Below are 19,524 nucleotides of genomic sequence, written 5' to 3'. Positions count from 1 at the left end.
TCAGTCTTTTCTTCTGGTTTCAGCTAAACTGGGATGGTAGAGAGGGACAACTGGGGCTGGCTGCAAAATCCAGTTTGGCCTGTCCTCACACGTGACTGGTTTGTAAAGTTTGGGTTCAACATTTCACTTTAATTTTCTGTTTTTCAGGACCACAGCCTGCTTGTTCCAACATCACCGCTGATGCTGAACAGACATGAAATCACAGCAAGTTCCACCTTCTTCTGTGATAAACAAAAGCATTTTAACATTTAAGATTTCATTTTAAAGAGAAACTCGCATCTCCAATTTGTGTCTAAACTATGGTTTTCTATGTCAAACAGCAGTCTGAAAACAGGCCAAACTCAATGACGCACAGCCGAACTGATTCAGTCTCCAGTTCTAAACTATCCATGGCTTTCAGCTCCGCACACCTCGACCCCCCTCAGCTCGTCCACCTGATGTGAGCGGACTGCATCAGGAGCTGGGAGGTGCAGGTGGGGGCAGGTAACGTTGATGCGGTCGCGGGGAGGTTAACTACACGGAGGCGAGTTGAGGAGGACACGGAGACGAGGGTTGGGATAAAAACGCGTGGTGGGTACAACCAACGTTGTATCATTCACTCACAATGACTCCTGCAGCTTCTCAAACAATGGCCCTCTTCCTACAACCTGATACGCTCCTTCACTCGTGCATGTGTGTGTGTGTGTGCGCGTGCATGTGTGTGTGTGTGTGTGGTCCATACACTCTCATGCCGGCTCATCATACTGTGAAAACACCACAGAGGTGGAGGTGATGGTGCTTTGTCTGACTTTGTAACCAGCGTCTTTTCCTTTTTAACAGTTTTTTTTTTGGCCTCTCAAATGTTTTCCTGCGAGGTGGGAAGGCCGGTGTGTGACGGAGGAGGAGGAGGAGGAGGAGGAGAAGGAGGAGGAGGAGGAGGAGGAGGAGGAGGGGGGGTGGAGGAGTGTACTGAGAACAGCTGCCTTTGTTTGCTCTGAACCAGAGTCGAGACATCCCCCCTCCCTCCCTCCCTCCCTCCCCCGCCAACCTTCGCCTTCCCCTCAGGACCTTAAAATAGCTGCAGATTATCAGCAGTCTGGGGACGGCGACTCTGACCCCGATCGTCTCAGAAACCTCCACCCAAAACGAACAGCCAATGGTTGAGCGGTAATATCTTTCATGCAGCCAATCAGCGGTACAGGATTTCTAGGAAGAATAGAATGCAAACCTGGTTGTGGTTTTGTCTTCAGTTTTTCCAAAGATATTTTTTATTGTGTGATGCTTCCACTGGTTATAAAGTCAAGCACCGGCAAGAAGTTCTGAGTTTGAAAAAAAAAAGGGAACTAAACAATCTGACAAACAAACAAAAAAAACCTTAATTTCACTCCAAAAGCTTCACTGTGCACTTTGATTATCTCTCGGACCGCAGTGCATCTCTCTCTGTCTGACTGCTGAAGGACACAACGCTAGATTGCACGTTCTTTCAAGTTTTCAGTATTTTCTTCTAAAGCCTGCGTCTTCAGCTCGGGGATCGCCTCCGTCTCTCTGTTACACTTAAAACATTTGTTTTTTTTTTTAATCAAAGCTTATTATTTCTGAAAAAGACACAATCAGTCCCAGTTTTTCAACCCACAGTCGTTTAGCATATACTCATGTTAACTCTCACTCTTTTTTACACCACACATAAAATGGGTTTCAGGTTCCAGGTCAGACTTTTAGTATTTCTTCTCCTTCCTAAGGATTATTTTGGTGAAAGTGACCTTTTGTAACCTTTTCTCTCGTCTGGTTTAAGTGTAGCAACATTTGTGACCTCGGCGCTCTGAAGCTGTGTGACGTCGCTGAAAACTTTTTTTATACATTTTTTTCTTGGCTGAATCTAATGAGCATTTTCTCAGTTGTTCTTTAATATGATAAAAATCATTTTAGCTGCCAATTAAAGGGTCAGTTCTGTAAACTGGTCAGTTCAGGGAGTCGCAGAGGAGCACACAGAGCGCCGAGGTCACAGATGGGACTTGTTTAAGTGCTTCGTCCTCGACCATCTGTATTTACAGAAGGTCCTGGTGTTTCTGTTTACGTACCATTTGGTTTTCCAAAAAGGCTATTTGGCTCACAAGCACGTGGCCCAAAACTCGGTTTTATGTGTGGTCTCAAACACACCATTCGTTTGCTTTTCTTCGCTGCTTCCTCCATTCACAAAAAGAAAAGAAAGAAAAAAGAAACACACTGGCTGTTATCTCTTTGCCCTCCCCTCCCTCTCCACACCAACTTTGGTCTCTGGTTCTGATCCGTGTTGCCTTTTACACATTGGCAAAACAAAAAAAACTATGTTCCAGCAAAGCAAACATAAAGAAACCCTTTGCAGTTAGTATAAAAGCAAGCCTTGAGTCCTTCTTTTAAAACTGTTGGGTGTCTCTTGCGCCCCCCACCCTCCCCCTTAACCCTTCAGCAGCAGTCTACATGGAGGAACACTTCATGAAACAAGTGTCCGTTGTCTCGTTATGCTACATTATTTTTGCTTTTCGTACGGAGAGGGACAGAGAACAGACACTTGACATCATCTCCTCATCAAAGTAAACAAAAGGAAACATCGGAAACATGGAGACGACTCCAGAAACAAAACAAGAAGAAGGTCGTCGTAGAACCATCTGAGGTGGAAAGTCAAAATAACGGGAAACAGAACGGTGTTAAAATGGGAATGTTTTGTCGTCGTCTTCGTCGTCATTCGTGTGGTTTCTGAGTTTCTGGTAAAAAGTCTGAGCTGGAGTTTAGGTAGCAGCGGGGTCAACCTGAAACTCTGAAGTCTCCTACTCCGTTTCCTTCCTTCCTTCAGTCACTTTTTTTTCACATTCACAAACATTTAAAACTTCCTTGTGCAAATCAAGCAGTCTTTAGAAAGAATGCCCTCCGAAATTGTTCTTGTAAAAATATATAACTCCAAGGTGGCTGACGTGTGTGTTGCAGCAAGTGTTTACTTCGTTTCTATCTTTATCGGGTCTGGTGTTGGGGTTGCTTTGTATTTCAACCAATCCCCCCTCCCTCCTTCACTCTCCCCGTTCTCCCTTCCCCGAGAGGGGGTTGGTTTGTTGTCTATGTGGGGGTGTGGCTAGGTGGGTGGGGTTCATCTGCGTCCGGAGGGCATCTGTGCGTAGACGGGGTATGCGAGGCGCACGTTGAGCGAGTCGTTGTGCTGCACCAGGGAGGCCTGGTGGTAGTGGAGCACCAGGTCCTTCAGGCTGCTGTACAGGTTGTAGGGCTCAGCGAAGCCGAAGCCGCGCGGTGTGCTGTAGATCACGCAGTGCTTCACCTCACCTTCGACGCTGTGGAGACAGAGAGAAGACGGAGTCAACACCGATGGCAGTTTTCTGCTTCAACTGCTAATTTTCCAAGAGTGTTTAGTTTAATCTCATCCAGTCCAACAGCTCAGACCGGCTGACTGAAGTCTCCTAGTCCACAAAACATTTCTGGCGTCTCCAGCTACTTCAGTTGTTTAGCAGAATGCTACACATGCACATCAGACAACGTGTTTTGTGTACTCACACTACAGAGCAGGCGTAGCAGCCCTTTTTGCTGCTTTCCCGGATGAGAAACGCTCCGTCCGGCTTCCCGAGGAGCAGCTCCTCCGCCTGCGTCCTGTTCAGGTCCCCGACGAACCAGCTCTTCTCATCGTAGTGAGGCAAGTTCTCGTCCTCCTCGTTCACAAAGTAGCCTCTGCACCCACACACAGTTACACAACGAGAGATACACGGTGAACAAGCAGGAAAGACGCGTTACATCGTCAGAACTTTATGTAAGGAGAGATTAAATGAACATCAGTTATTCTGCACAGACAGCTCCAGTGTGAACCACAGTTTCTAATCTGCAGCCACAGGCTTGGCAGAAGAGAGGAAAGTAGAGACTCACTCGTCAGTGTTCTCGTTCTTGATTCCCAGCCAGTCGTTAATTCGTTTCTGACGAACTCCTTTGTGATTGAGCCAGCTACAGAGAGAGAGAGACATTATTACTACTAGGAATCAGTTAAAAGGCTGCTTTCATTTACAACGTTGTTTATGGTGCAGTGAACGAGCATGAGACCGAACAAATCAAATTAGCGAGCCTCCAACAAACGTCGAGGTCGGCTCTGCTGAAGCTTCAGTGAGATGAAACACGTTTCTGATCAGCAGCCGAGTCACAGACGGTTTAGTTGCTTATCGCAATAAAATGTGTCTAATGCCAGTTGCCTCATCTTTCATTATTGCATCTCTTTAAAATCTCATGTTATGATGTTAAGTGCGATTTGTCAAGTAAATCCGTGGAGATTAAAAATCCTGACAGTGTTTTCATGTGAGGAGTTTTGAGCTTCAGAAAACCGTGACTTTGACATTTTAATACGATTCTTTTCTTTGAGTTGGAACAACGATATAACACTTCAAATTAATTCTCCTTCCTTTATTTTCTGGATCCTGGAAGACTTGAGACAGAGTATGATCACAAACAAAGTGTAAAAATACATCAGCGTGCTGCTCCGACAAACACACTGCAGGCTCGTTTAACAGCATGAAGATCATGTGAGAAGCTTTCCCCCCCTCGAGCCACGGTTCATCATTATCTTACACTCGGTTTAAAACACAGAGCGTGTCGACTCGGTGTCCTTACAAGACTTCTGCCTCTCCGCTGTACTTACACAAGATACTGGTCCCTGATCTTGCGGAGCTGTATGAGGTCGGGCTTCAGGCTGTTCATCTTTTTGTCCGTCTCGCGGTTGTCCATGGCTTGTGTCTTCAGGTCCTGCTCCAGACGCACTTTGCTGTCGTGGATCTCTCCGAGCCGAGACTTGAGCTTCTCGTAGTTCATCATGATGCGCTCGATCTCCTTGTCGTTGCCCTCGCGGCGGAAGCGCTCGATGTAGTCCTTGCTGTAGCGCTCCTGCGTGTGGCACTGCTCCTCGAAGATCTTGATGGTCTCGTTGAAGGCTTCGATGGCTGTTCGCTTCATCTGGATCTCCTGAGGGGGGAGAGAAGAGGAGGTGAGTGGATGGATGGGTGAGAAGTATTTTTCTGTTAAAACTTCAGTCACGTCAGTGTATATTTACCTGCGACGTCTTGGTGTATTCTTCATACAGTCTGTCGTACTCTTTGCTCTTCTCCTGGTACTGATTGTGGTATTCCTGCAGCTTCTTCCCAACAGCATCAATATTATCCTCCTTTACCAGCTGGTCCTGAGGGATGGAAGGGAAATGAAAGCATTAGAGAGTGAGCCTTGATGAGAAAATCAGAATAACAGGGCACAGAGGAAGGCGAAGGCTGCACGAGAGTGAGACAAGAAGGAATGAAGAGCTACTTGTAATTAAAGCCGGAGGAAAAGCGCATGTTTGCTCTCTTCACCCCAGATTCTGCTTACTGAGGGTGACTCCAGAAAAGGGTCGTTAATAAACCACCCACAATGCCCTGGGTGAACGGTGAAGGTTCGAGGATATTGCACCGCTGCGAGTAATGACTCGCCTGGCAAACGACTGGCGTGAAGGAGGAAGGGGATAAATGCAACAATGGGCCTTTGACACGGCGGCTGTGTGCAATATTTCAGCGAGCAGAGATCCTGCTGCCGCTGCAGTCTGGAGCGGAAACACCCAACACGGGTACGGAGGAGAGGCTGGGGGTTAAAGAGGAAACCAGTGGAAGAGGGGACAGCCTGACAAATGAGTCCAGTATGAGCCACCATGCAGGTTTTAAACAAATACTGTAAACAACTTCTTTGGAAGGGAGAACTCATGAATGCTGCTTTCAACAGACAAAGATGGAAACGTATTATCAAGCCAGTGTCCACCTGGATATTGTGTTTTCATCGCAGCTGATCAGAACTGAAGCCGTGAAGCGAACAGTTAAAACTGAACCAGAGAGCAGTTACAATGTGTTGAATGTTTGCTTCAGACACTTTAAAATACCAGTATAATGTTTTCTGTCTAAGCCAATAAGATGTTCTACTGCCACTGAGACTCAGGTTGTACAGACGCTGATGTTTCCTTTAAATAAAGTCACGACACAGGAACGGTTTACATCTTGTCTGATGTTTGGCGTGTGAGTGGTTCTGTCTGCTGACCTGCTGGAAGCGGGAGATGGGGTACATGAGTTTGACATCCAGTTTGGTGTTGTACTGAGCCAGAGACTCGTGTCTGTAGTGGCTGATGAGCTCCACCACTGAGCTGAACGTCAGCGGGTCGGAGAAGCCGTACTTCCCGTCCCGATGGTAGATCTTTATCAGCTTGTTGTTGCCCCCTTTCCTGAACACAAAGAGAAGATAAAGAGGATAAGTGCACATCTACACCATGTTCAACCCTTCGACAGATCCTCCTTAATATTCACACTTCAGCAGCTTCTCACTCGGGGCTCAGTTCTCCTCCAAGCACGTTATTTCCACGGCAGCGGGCAATTTGCTCCAGTTTAGCGGGATGCTGCGTAAGCAAAATGCTTCTCAACACATGATTTCCCTCAATCTGTAGTTAACTAGAGGGACGGCTGCAGAAAAGTGGAGCGGCAGAAGTAATCTACCAACTGCTCCCAGCCTGTTTCAACCCCCTGTGGTTTTAAAACACACTCCATTCATGGCTCTAATACAAACTGGAGACTTTACCTCAGTGTGAGCGTGTAGTCGCCCTGCATCTTGGTGGAAGCATCCCGAACCAGAAAAGTTCCATCAGGCATGTCTCTGAGCTTATCGTTGACCTCCTCCCTGAAAATTTGAGCAAGAACAGAGCGAAAAAATTGAGTGTTTGAGTTGGTGGAGTGATGTATGTACAGATGGTGTTCATTTAACAAAGTCTGCCTCCAATTATCAGCGGCAGGCGATGAAGACTTTCCCCGCAGCCACACACCTCAGAGTAAACAGTCCATCAATTAAATGATGTAGGGAGTGACTGGACAGACTGGTCTGGATGTGTGTGAGAAAGGTGGCAGACTGGCTGTCTGCACTGTAGGTGTGGTTATCATCTGAGTGTGTGTGGATTGTGGCCGAGCGCTAACCTGCACTTAGGAAGGTAAGGCAGTGACTAAGGCCCAAACAGTCAACTCAGCAGATTTTAACTGAAGAAACAGACTAAAAGAAGGATTTCTGTTCAGATTCCTGCTGCTCGAGTTCTGGAACAGAGTTTATCTGCAAGGTTTTTACTCAATACTTTTTTACTACTTTGCACATCTGCATTTATAAGTTCTTGACCAGATTACTGCAAAACAACCAGGACATGAAACTAAACAGGACGGTTTTAAAATGTCCATCCAACTTGTGTTACTCTTTCTCATGAACCACACTGACTCTTTTCTATTTATCTTAAATGCATAAATATGTAATTTCTGCTGCTTTGTGTCTGTCAATCAATACAAATAAAAAGATGTAAGAAGCATGGGATCATGGGAGTTGTTGTCTTCATTGTTAAACAGCAACCATTGCTGATAAAATCTGATGTACTGGATTCCCGCATAAATTGAGTGTTTTAATGTTTTATTCACATTAAGTTAAGAGTTGTAAGTTGAGTGTTACCTGGATATGTCTCCCCAGTACCACTCAGCCTCCTGCAGTGAACCTCCTGCTCCTCCATCCTTGGCACCGTTGCTGCTGCTCCCTCCCACCCCGACCGAGGAGGGCTGCTGGGGCTTCGCTGGCTTCGGGGGAAGAGCTGGAAGACAGAAAGACACAGAAACGACATGTTACAATTAAAGTTTATACACCTTTCTTTATCTTGAGCTCAGTTTTTTTTGTGTGTGTGTTTTCAAAATGTCCATCCATCACTACACACTTTACATCATTTCTGGTTGGTACTGTGTTCACAACAATACACCAGAAGATGATAAAGAATCGCTCTATTCACTTGCAACATGCACACATACTTCATATGCAAATGATAAACACAGAGCTGTATTTACATCTCCATACAAATGCAGCAGCGGAGCAGTTGGTGACCGTATTGTTATTAATCACACAGGCAAACAGCGGCATGACAAACACAGCCCATACATCATCGCAGTAATTATTCCGTCATACACACACACGCACACACACACACACACGCACACACACACACACTGAGCACAGTGAAAGTTATTGGCTGCCTGTAAGAGGCTTCCTGAGGAGGATGTGTACGTTTGTTAGACCTGCCACAGAGTTTTTGGCGGCTTTGAGGAAACTTCCTGTTAATATATTGTAGATAAGTTTACACACCTGGGAGAATGATTTATGACCGATGCCCTTCATTCTCAATAAAACCAGTTAGTTAGTCTCTGTTCACTCCAAGAATAAACCAAGTAAACGACCAGGTATTAATGACAGGAAGTCTGTAAATCTTAATGGAGGACCGTGTGAGCACAAATTTTAAAACGCACATTTGGAAAAAAGAAAATCTGTATTTTCCGAGTGTCTCGAGATCATAATTCTCTTTTTCCATCAGATTTTTATTGATTTTTTGGGGCAATCACATCAACCCACAAAACCATAAATGCACATAGCTCAGTGCCAAACACTGGCACAGAGTCTGTGGTTACACTCTACATGCAATCATGTTTATATGTTTAGTAAACTGATGGTTTTATAATGAAAGCCAAACTTTAATTGGTTCAGGCACAGCTGTTGAACGACTGCTTGTTAAATAAAAAAGGAGGTTTGCGGAAAAAAAACACATTCTTCTAAGTAAGCGATGAAAACTGGACTAAAACTAAAAGATGCTAATAACAAAGAACACCCAGCTGTTCTGATAAAATACAAGTGAGAGCAGTGAGAAGCGACCTCTTCGATGACACTGAAATCACAGACTGCACCTTTAAATTATAACATAACATTAAAGAAGCAATAGATCAGACTGTTAAAGTCTGGAGCTGAACGCAGCCTGAGTGGATGCTAACAGGCTAACAAACAGAAGCTCCTGTGTTTGCTGCCAGGCGGTGTGCCAAACAGGCAGCCTGAATATGACCCACAATACTAACACACACACACACACACACACACACACACACGCACACACACACACACACACACGCACACACACACGCACGCACACACACACGCACACACACACGCACACACACACACACACGCACACACACACACACACACACCAAGATTTACAAGTCTCCAGGCACATCTGGATACAGTTTAAGGTACAGCAGTGTAATTACTGGAGAGCTTCTACATCACAAATCAGTTCACAGACACACACACCCACACACACACACACACACACCCACAGACACACACACCCACACACACAGACACACACAGACACACACACCCACACCCACACACACACCCACACCCACACCCACAGACACACACACAGACACACACACAGACACACACACAGACACACACCGTCCTTTAAAAAGGGGGAAGCCCGCTGATGAATGTACGGTGGGATACCGGCAGAGGAGCGCTCTCTCGGCTGGAAGATCCCGGAAACAATCAGGCTTCACAAATTACCGGATGACACGCACACACGGATGGCAGGAACAGACGGGGGAAGTCCCACAATGCACAGGGAGCGCTAAATATGGCTGGATAAGTGATGCCTGATATGATTTCTGTGTGTATGTGCAGTAACACTGTGTCACCTCACTCACAGCTGCTGTGTTACTGTGACTCAGATTCATGTTTTCTTTGTTGATGTTTCAAAAATCATGTGTCTGTGGTCAAGTTTGAAAGTTTAACCATGTCTGTTTTGGCCAGTAGGGGGCAGCAGAACAAGCTCAAACACAATCTGACATGTTATAAATATGATAAATGCGTCAGTGTGTTTCTATCCAGTCAAATATTTACTTCACTTTCAGCTCTGATTTCAACATTCATGTGCAGCATATATCTACAAACTGTCAAATAAAAACTGAAGTGTGATATTGTGTTACAATTAACACTTTAAGAAAACATTTGGAGACTTTTTTTATGTTTAAATTTACTTACAAAAGGAACTGTTGAGGGGCTGGGATGCTAATGATGATGGCAGTGTTAAAAATAACAGTAAACTTCAGCTCACTTCATGCTGAGAAGACCTCATTTAAAGAGGTCGGGCCGCTAATCAAACAATAATTGCTTCACGCTCAAACACGCAGCAGGTGAGTGTCCGTTCAGAGGACTGTAGCAGCACAGCGGCAGCTCGTCTTCCTCTCCTCACTTTTTCCTCTCCTCCCTCCTCTTTCACGTCACCGCAGCAGCCAAAACTGTCATTCTGCAGCTGCACTGTTTCCCTCCGTCAGCACTTTGTACACTCACACACGTGTCCATCTGCACTCTCAAGGACGGACTCCGTGGAAACCCACTCTACATTTTAAATGAAAACTTTTGTTTGATTTAAACATTTCAGGAAAACATTTGAAAAAGATACAGAAGAAAAACAAATGATTTGTTAACTGCTCTATCATAACTGAAACACAAATGTGTCAGAGTGTGTTTGCATGATGCTGTGGCCGTGCATCGAGCACACAAAGGACAGCATCAGTACAATGGGTGGGTCACTAAGACTGCAACTCATCATTATTTTCATTAGCAGTCCCTCTTTTTGGCTTCATTGATACGTCACTAAAATGTAAGTTTTAAATGTGTCTTAAATTCTTTTGAGCAAAAAGACAGAAACATGTCATCTATAGTTAAAAAAACAAAAAAAAATGAAAAATCAGCAAATCCACATGACATCAGAAAATCAGTGAAGATTTGGTTATATGAGCAATTATTTTGAAATCATCATTACTTTTTTTCCCCCATTGACTTCCTGTTTCAGCTCTGCTATGAGAAACAACAGGACAATGACATGACACACACGCACACACGACCACGCACACACACGACCACGCACACACACGACCACGCACACACGCGCTCACGCTCCTTTGTTGCAAAGGTCCGTTGGAAACTTGCAGCGCTGAACTGAGAGGAGTCGGCGACTCCTGCAGCAGCTGATCAGTGCTTGTGACAGATCGCTCTTTTCAACATAAAACAAGCAAAACTCACTCATGACAACCGTCCTACCAGAGAGACCAGAGTCAGAACATGTCAGAAAAAACAAAAAATATTCATATAACACAATCATATCGTTTTAAAACAGTAAAGAAATCTGTCACTAAGAGAGAGCAGGAGGGACGGTGAACAAAGGCGACCATCAGCGCAGCCTCCCTCCCTCCCTCCCCCCCCCTCCCTCCCCCCTCTCCCTCCCCCTCACCAGACAAAGGAGCAGCGCTCAGCCACGCACACACACACACACACACACACACACACACGCACTGCGATATCACTTGTCATCACACATGCACGCAGAAACCCACAGCTCTTCAGAACAATGACTGTCAGCACAGACTGACACGCACACACACACACACACACACACACAAAGCATCAATAGGAGCGTTGGTCACCCTTTAAAAATCACACACGCACACACACAGCTGATCAGCGGTGCAGTCTAATTCCAGGGCAGCAGCCACCGCACGTTAACAAAGATCTTTACTGCAGCAGTAAAATTACTGCACACTCTGCAAAAGCAACCAGAAACTTGTGTGGCATCAATTAAATGTTCCAAACACATCTGCTTCTTAGTCTGCGTTATTTCCACAACTTCACATCTGGACAAAGTACGGAGCTGCAGGTGGTGTGTGTGTGTGTGTGTGAGCATCTACAGTATGTGGGTGTGTTCCAGTGTCACGGCTGTGAAAGCGCATGCACGCACGCATGCACGCACACATGCACGCACAGAGATGCTTGACAGACTGAGTTTTTTGCAACATCAGGGCTGCAACTCACTCATATTTAACTTTCTGTCTGCAAAATGTCACAAACAATCCTCACAGCTTGAACAAGAGAGTGTTTTGCATTTTTACTTGAACAATGACTCAAGAGGTTGATTGTTGCAGCCATAATTCACAAAGTTGTGGAGCACAAAAGCACACATAAAGACACACACACACACACACACACACACACACTCGCACTCGCTCTGAAGAATTTAGGTTGTGTGCTGCAAGCAAAGTTAAAGAGGAGGGGGGCTGCAACATCATGAAAGAGAAGAAAAAGAAGAAAAAGAGAGCGTGACAGCAGTAAGAAACACAGATAAAAGGACAGACTGAGCAGAAACAGTGAGTTAGGTACCTGAAGAAAGAAAGAAAGAAAAGAAAGAAAGAAAGAAAGAAAGGTAAGAAACAAAGGAAGCAACAAGAGAGAAGAAGATAACACACAAAGACCAAATCTGTCCCTCTTACCGTCCTCAACCATCGCATTCTCCGTTAGCTGCATGCTGCCACTCGTCTCTCAGCTGTTTCCCCTCCTCCCTCCTTCCCTTTCTCCCTCTCTCATTCACTCTCCCTCTCTCTATTGCTCTCTCTCTCTCTCTCTCTCCTCCTCCTCAGCCTCCACCTCCACCGCCACCTCCTCCTCCTGCTCTCTGCTCCGTCAGACTGAAGAAAAGAGCGAGCGAGGCTGATCCTAAAAGACGGACGACACGCCAACTAATCCCTGCACGGAGGCCCGCCCCCTCAGCCAATCAGGAGGCAGCGGGGGGGGGGGGGGGGGAGATACATGAGAGAAAAGAAAGAAAGAAAGAGAGAAAGGAGGGAGGGAGGGAGGTGGAGTTACCCCGTGGTATATCCATCCCCTCTGGGACAACACACACACTCTCTCACACACGGCAGTGAAGCATCGAGCTCTAAATCAACAGGTCAGCTCCTATTGAACACACTGCGACTCTGTTACGGTTCATTTCAGTCACCACAGTCTATACTTTCAAAACACAAAACTAAACTTAATATGCACCGTCATCTGAAAACTGCTCAGAGTACAAGATGACGTGTTGAGTCCAAAACTAAAAGATATTCACTGCAGCCAAACACAAAAAACTAAAACAAAATTACAAAAATAAAAAAGCAGACACTGCTGACTTTGGAGAAGCTGCAGCCAAACACAGGTTTGCATTTTTGCCAGTGGTTTGATTTCTGTACAACGTGTTAAAGTGATACTTGAGCAATATGTTCCCACATGAATCCCATCACTGGACTCAATATACTGTCACACAAACTGGATCAATTCTTAACTTTCTTCTAAAAATCACCACCATCCAATGTTAGGACTGAAAAACAATTGCAATGTTTAAAAAAGCCTGCAAAGACATTTAGACAGAATTTTGCATATTCTGTCATACTGCTAGTGTCTATATATAAACTGGATGATGTCTATGTTCTGCAGATTATGACCGTCCTGACAAAAGGCTCTTATGGCTCTATATCAACATACATGGAGAGCAGACGTTGCGTCTCTTACGGGCCACATGTCGACCCGATCCTGCATGTAAAGAGGCTTTGACATCTCTGATGCCACGATCCACTCAGCTGCTATTAACCTTATGTCATGTATTCAGAACAGCTGCAGGTCTGTGCTGATGGTTGTACACAGTTACTTATTGCTTTCCACATGTTTTAACTGTTTGTACGTAACAGGAAGCTTTTTCTGCCAATGTTATACCTTACAGGCATAAGTCTGTTAATCCACCACATTAATCATCGTATCTGCCAAACGGATTCTCTGACCACTGATGTGATAATTGTATAATCTGTTTCTCCAGGATCATTTTCCCCTCTGCAGGTGAGTGCAGTCATGCAGAAGAAATCTATTATAATCTGGTCCTCACCACTGTAGGGCTGGTTGATGGATCATGATATTAATGATAACATTTTGCCAATATATATTCCCAACAAAGCAAATTAAGCAGATTAGATTAACAGATATTTAGATCAGCGTTAAATTCAGTGACAAAAAACCTTTACAACTCTGTTCATTTAGCTCGCAATCATTAATTTAGTGAAACATCATAATGGCCACATCACAACGATGGGATTACACTGCAAGATTCAAAAAGAACTCTAATTAGTAACCTAAGAAAGGGCAGATCTACTGCTTTTATTGTTCTCAGGGTTACTGTTGCATAATAATGCAGTGCACAGTGCAGATAGATGTGTAAACTCTGCACTACATCATCGCTATTTCATAAAATCAAGTGCAGACATTATGTAAACGGTGATGTAGAGCCGCTCCAGAGCTCGTTTCAAGCCTGTGTGAGATGATTTACAGTATAAAGGATTTAATGTAGATTAACTAAGACATGCAAAAAAAAAAAACCTCTAAGAATATTTTCCCGGTGATTTTCCAAAGACAGACAAGAATCATCGCATCCCATATCCACACAGGCATTGCCCTCCCCCGGGGGGGCAGTGGCACTCCACCTGTGCTAATCACCCCGCACACAAAGGCAACACACACACACACACACACACACACACACACACACACACACACACACACACACACACACACACACACACTATAACTGTCACTGAGGCTTTCACGTTGCAATTCCAGTGTAATAAATATTCTAATGAACATCTGCGGGACGCTGGTTTTCTCCTCATCCCTCCTTCCCTCCCTCCCTCCCTCCCTCCCTCCATCTCTGTCCTTTCACCCACTTTCCCTCCTCTCTCCACCTCCCTGTCTCTTTGCCTCTTCCTCCCGTGACTGCAGCTCTTCAGAGTACATGTCAGGTATGTTAAAGACAAAGACATCGCTCACAGACGGCACACAATGAGACAAAGACAAGCAGAGAGTTTGGGAAACAAAAAGATGCAGAGAGGTTCAGCTGATGTGATTGATGACAGGATGAGCTCATTTAGGAACGGAGGTGAGATGCACACAATCACACACTTGCACACCAAAAATACCCTCTTACACTGTGCAACACGCTGCAGGTATGAGCTACAGAAAAAGTGCAACTGCATTGTGAAGAAGTTTGAATCATTCCTCATTTTGCAGAAGTCTAAAATGCAGCCTTTTGTTCATTTCTGCCTTTGCTGACTGTGAAACTCAAAGCATCAATTGAGTTTTTTTATTCATCTTTTCTCTTTTTCAGCCGTGACAATGACGGCACCTATGCATGAGAGAATAAACGGAGCCATGGATGCTATAAAAGCCAAGGTCCAGTGGCAGTTAAGTGTGTGAATCACCAGCAAAGAGCTGGCGTGTTGCATTTACATCCCTGCCGTAATGGGAGCGCTGTCCATTCACGCCACAGTAGCTCCGACACAAAGCTTTTTCAAATGGACAGAGAAAAAAGAGAGAACAGGCTGGTGAGAGAGCGAGAGAGAGAGAGAGAGAGAGAGAGAGAGAGAGAGAGAGAGAGAGAGAATCAATCCCTCTCTCCTTCAGCCAGGAGGAAAAAAGGAGGCGTTAACTTTAAATGAGCAGAATGAGGCTGGATATATTGCACCAGTCCAGTTTACTCTGACTCCAGTACACCTCCAATGAATGAATCCACATGGCACTTCAGGATGCAAGAAAATAGCCGTGCACGCAGATGAAATGATATCTTCCATTTGCTTACACAATCCTCACACACAGAGGGAAAATGCATCCAGAGTACAGCTTTAATCACCGTGCTCTGAAGGCTGAGGTACTTTCTGTGAGGAAGCATCTTAACCTCAGGGATTTTACTGTTGCAAAAAAGATCAGACATAATGCTGCACTTTACAGTGGCTGCAGAATATACACTACATCTCAATAGATAGATGGGAAGGCAGAGAAAGGAGGAAGATCGGGGGGAAAAAGAGGACAAGGCTACCGGGCAAACTGCATTCAACAGCGCCTCCTGGAAACAACACAACGTCCCACATCTGCGCCATGATCCATTCAGCGCACCGAGGGGAGCGGAGAGGGGGGTGGGAGTCAAATGACACTGGCACAATTGCCGAGGAATGAATGAATGAATGAAGGAACGAATGAATGAAATGTATTCAATTCTGGGTGACAGTTGGCTGGAGAGGGGCACAAAGGCACGTAGATGCGTGTCAGTGAAGGATGTTATGATTATGAAATGCTCGGGACCTTTTTTTATTCCTGGTTTCGTTCATTATTCCGGTCCCTCTCTGCGCTCTCTGTGTCCCATCCCCCTCTTCCCCGTTTGTCGGCACCGAGCAGAGCTGGTTTCGGGATGATCCGTATGGAGCTGTATCATTTAAGAATCTGATTTTGCAGGAATAACGCATGAAAATACCCAAAAAAGTGCGAGCAGTCGCGGAAATTAGTTGCCGATTTCAAGGAGCGAATTCGGCCACAGCGAACTGCGTTTGCGATTTGTGCATTTTAGTCCAAAATCATTTCGGCTGCGATGTCTGCCATCTTTGCTAGTCATTTATCTTATCACATTATATGCAGATGGTCAGAAAAGCATTCTGGCTGCCTTTATGCACAGACTGCATGAGACTATTGTCTCCAATACGAGTCTTTGCCTGCAGGTCTGGAGAGACAGTAGCAGCTACAGAAATCCGGATATAAACGCACAAAATAGCATTTCTGCTCTAACAAGTGCGCCGAAGAGCGAGAAACACACAGTCTGGTGTTTTTAAAGCGTTGTCAAGTGTGCTGGAAACTTATTAAAGCTACATTTAAATAAAAATGTTTTTTTTTTTTTTGTAAGCTCACGCTGTCTGCTCCCCATGAAACAAAAACGATTATGCTAAGCTAATGAGCGATTTCAGGCAAATTTCGAAAACGTATCAATAAAAGTGCACGTCCAAAAAATAAATGTATCACCATAAATCAGCAGACATACGAGAAAAACGACCCAAATGTCGTAAAGTACCGCCGGGTGGTGGTGGTGGTGGTGGTGTCTGAGCAGGATGTACGCTTTAAAAACTTTCCACCAAATTGACCAGGCACCAAACCAAACACAACACCCCCTCTCTCTCCTCTCCAGCTAGCTACAGCCCCCAAAAAACTTCCATGTCCGATGTTAGCTCCCGCTGCCACAGGGCCTCTCTCTTACCTGGCGGTTGGTCCATTTCCAGATAAAATATGAGCTCGGTGGAGTAGGGCATCATCACGTCCCTCCAGTCTCCTTCCTCGCCGGCTTTTTCCGTCGTCCAAACTGTGTTATACATTGCTTTTCGTGCGGCTTCACCTGACAATCTTTCTCCACAAAAAATGGATGGGAAAAAAAGCTTATAAAATGCGACACGGCGACAAAACAAAAGCGACGTATTTATATATACATATATATAAAAAAAACCCAGTTGATTAGAGGAGCTAATCTATCTCTCTACTTGGGAGTCTTCTATCTGAATTCCTGCTTCAGACTGGAATAAATAGACGAGCTGAGAACAGCAAGCACCGGGCTGCGACTGCTCCCTCCGACATAATAATAGTGTTAATAACTTGGGGCTCTTCATGAAGGCCCCTCTGTTTGTGTATATTTAGATATAAAAGCGTCCTTTAAACGGTGTGAAAGTAGATGCCAGCTCTACATTTCAGTCCCCTCTCCTTCTCCTCCGCAGGTGCCGCCGGCTTGCTAGCTTCATTTTAAGACGAGCACTGACTAGAGGAGGCTCGCGGAGGCTGACAACGGCTGGGACGAACCATTCCGCCGCGGCTCACGGGGGGGGGACACACAAGTTATTCAACTGTGACGCACCACTACGAACGACAAACACAACAATTCCATAATGAATTATAGCATATTACATTAAAGGAATACTCTTATTAAATGTAAAAAGGGAAATATCACATTAACCCATTTTTCTTGTGTTTTACTTCAACGCCAGCTCACCCCTTGGTTAACCTATTGCTTCCCCAGGCCCACCGCTGACCCAGCCTCTCTGCGCATGCTCACAGGCTGAATTTCAAAGCCCATAGGGAAATGACTTCAGCCTCTGAAGAGCAAGTTACAAATTCTGTGGTTTTCCAGTAAGATCCTCACCCTCCTACTGACTGGCTGCATGTCACTACAAACTGCTGGCTGCTGCTGCTGCAGCCAGATCGGGATATGACATAACACATCATGCTACATGAATAATAGGCTGGTGATATTCTGTATTTTTCCTACTCTCAACTGCTACCACGTGAGAAACCAGCAATATGTTGATCCTAGTTGTATCCAAAGCTTTATTTATCTTCTTCATCTGTACCATAGAGCTTCATTGTTGCCTAAAAACTATTAAAAACACATCAATGAGCCACACTGTTGCCTGACATACTCACAAGTGCACCAAAAGTGGCTTAATCAACAAATGCACGATTCTTCTCCATTTTGTTTGATAGAAACTACAGTACCCAGCTGTTTTGGGGAATTACTAAGCATTTCCTTAAAATATATAAATATAAATATGTGAGCTGTTGTGAGGAGCCACATATATAAAATGGAAGTCACAAAGGATTCAGAAATGGACTAACACATTGGTTTGAATCTTTTCATGGGGTTTGTTGGCATAACAAGACATGAAATTAAGCTCACTTCATGTTTTTTAAAGTGGATGGTAATTCAGCGGAAACCGGCCAAATGAATCTACTCTTTCAGCTGCATCAGCATGCAAAATGACAACAATGATGATGGAATACAAAAATCAAGTAAGTTTCAAGTCTCTGTTTCGAGGTGATTTTCATACTGTAGTGAACAGCTGACTGAAAGGCTGGAAAACATTCAAAAACCCAAATCACGACACTTTGACTTGGAAAAAGCCTGCAGCGAAGTGAAGAAAGAAAACATGCAGAAACTACAATGTGTCTGATATTAGAGATGGTGTCCTACAGATTGTGTGGCGTTCACTTCAGGCACTAGTGTCTCTTTCTTAATGACATATTTAATCTGTTTAAAAGTTACAAGACCCAAAAATAGTGAGAACCATAAATCCTCTTTGACTGTGATGTCCCTTTTGGCTGCAGAGATGTGTTTGGAGCTATAGTTTATTTCTTCAGTGGGCTTGTTTGACTCCAGCGGAGGAAAAGGAGCCATTTGCAACGTGAACCGAGCCGGCTACAGCGAGGTAAGTACAGTTACAGTAAATGATACGGAAGCTTAAACATGAGCTTAGGGATGCTGGAGTGCTGCAAACATGTATTTAAGGAAGCCTGTAATACAGGGATTACTACACATACACATCAAAACACACACCTGCTAAGATGGATAGTATGGATTTACAGGACTGTGGGTTCAGGTCCGTTTCAGGACTTTCATGTTGGGCTCCTTGTTGTCAGATTCTGTTTTTTAAGCTGCTATAATTAATATCTTCATATTAAAAATAGTTCAAATGACTGTTTGTTAATGGACAGTGACAAACACACAAATAATTATGACCCAACGCCGCAGTCTCCCTCAACAGAAGCTCTTCAGTGCATTTCAGCTCATAGTTTCGGCTCTGGAGGAGAGAGTCCGCTGCAGAGCCAGAACCTCCGGAGGAATAAACACCCGGACTCACATCAGAATCTGCTCTGATCCGGCGGGAGGAGAGCTCAGGGATTACTTTTTAACTATTGGGGTTAAAAAGTGGATTTATCTTCACTCCTGTTTATCAACCTGACTGCAGCAGTGATCTGCATCATTGAATAAAATTACGGGTTTCTCTGGTTTCAGCGTTGTTGGAAACATTTGGGATCGTTAAAGGGCAAAACTCAACATTATACAACAAAACTGTAGTTGTTTTCAGACATTTTAATACAAAACTGAGACATATCTTTCACTCTCACCACTCTTGCTGGTTGATGATGCTGCTTCCAGTTCTGGTGTTCTCTCTCTGT

The 19,524-nt window shown here is 44.7% G+C and overlaps 1 protein-coding gene across 3 annotated transcripts in view; it reads right to left on the bottom strand.

Annotated features, from left to right (window-relative positions):
* Nucleotides 1-1,217: 1,217 nt before the first annotated feature.
* Nucleotides 1,218-19,524, bottom strand: part of pik3r3b (phosphoinositide-3-kinase, regulatory subunit 3b (gamma)) — a 143,276-nt gene continuing 124,969 nt past the window's right edge. Inside the window, exons 1-9 of one of the 3 annotated variants that reach the window (XM_030432408.1) lie at nucleotides 16,781-17,333; nucleotides 7,486-7,621; nucleotides 6,583-6,681; nucleotides 6,052-6,232; nucleotides 5,048-5,173; nucleotides 4,640-4,959; nucleotides 3,880-3,954; nucleotides 3,517-3,687; nucleotides 1,218-3,296 (exon numbers count right to left, since the gene is read on the bottom strand). In XM_030432408.1, coding sequence (XP_030288268.1) covers nucleotides 3,098-3,296; nucleotides 3,517-3,687; nucleotides 3,880-3,954; nucleotides 4,640-4,959; nucleotides 5,048-5,173; nucleotides 6,052-6,232; nucleotides 6,583-6,681; nucleotides 7,486-7,621; nucleotides 16,781-16,895 — 1,422 coding nt within the window. In that variant the 5' untranslated portion in view covers nucleotides 16,896-17,333 and the 3' untranslated portion in view covers nucleotides 1,218-3,097. Of the gene's footprint in view, nucleotides 3,297-3,516; nucleotides 3,688-3,879; nucleotides 3,955-4,639; nucleotides 4,960-5,047; nucleotides 5,174-6,051; nucleotides 6,233-6,582; nucleotides 6,682-7,485; nucleotides 7,622-12,176; nucleotides 12,334-16,780; nucleotides 17,334-19,524 lie in introns of those variants that run through there. The other 2 variants (XM_030432410.1, XM_030432407.1) reach the window with 2 other exon arrangements.

The sequence above is a fragment of the Sparus aurata genome, chromosome 11, assembly GCF_900880675.1.
Source record: "Sparus aurata chromosome 11, fSpaAur1.1, whole genome shotgun sequence".
Classification (NCBI taxonomy): domain Eukaryota; kingdom Metazoa; phylum Chordata; class Actinopteri; order Spariformes; family Sparidae; genus Sparus; species Sparus aurata.
The sequence above is the reverse complement of the archived record's forward strand: the minus strand, read 5'-3'. Positions and strand labels throughout refer to the sequence as shown.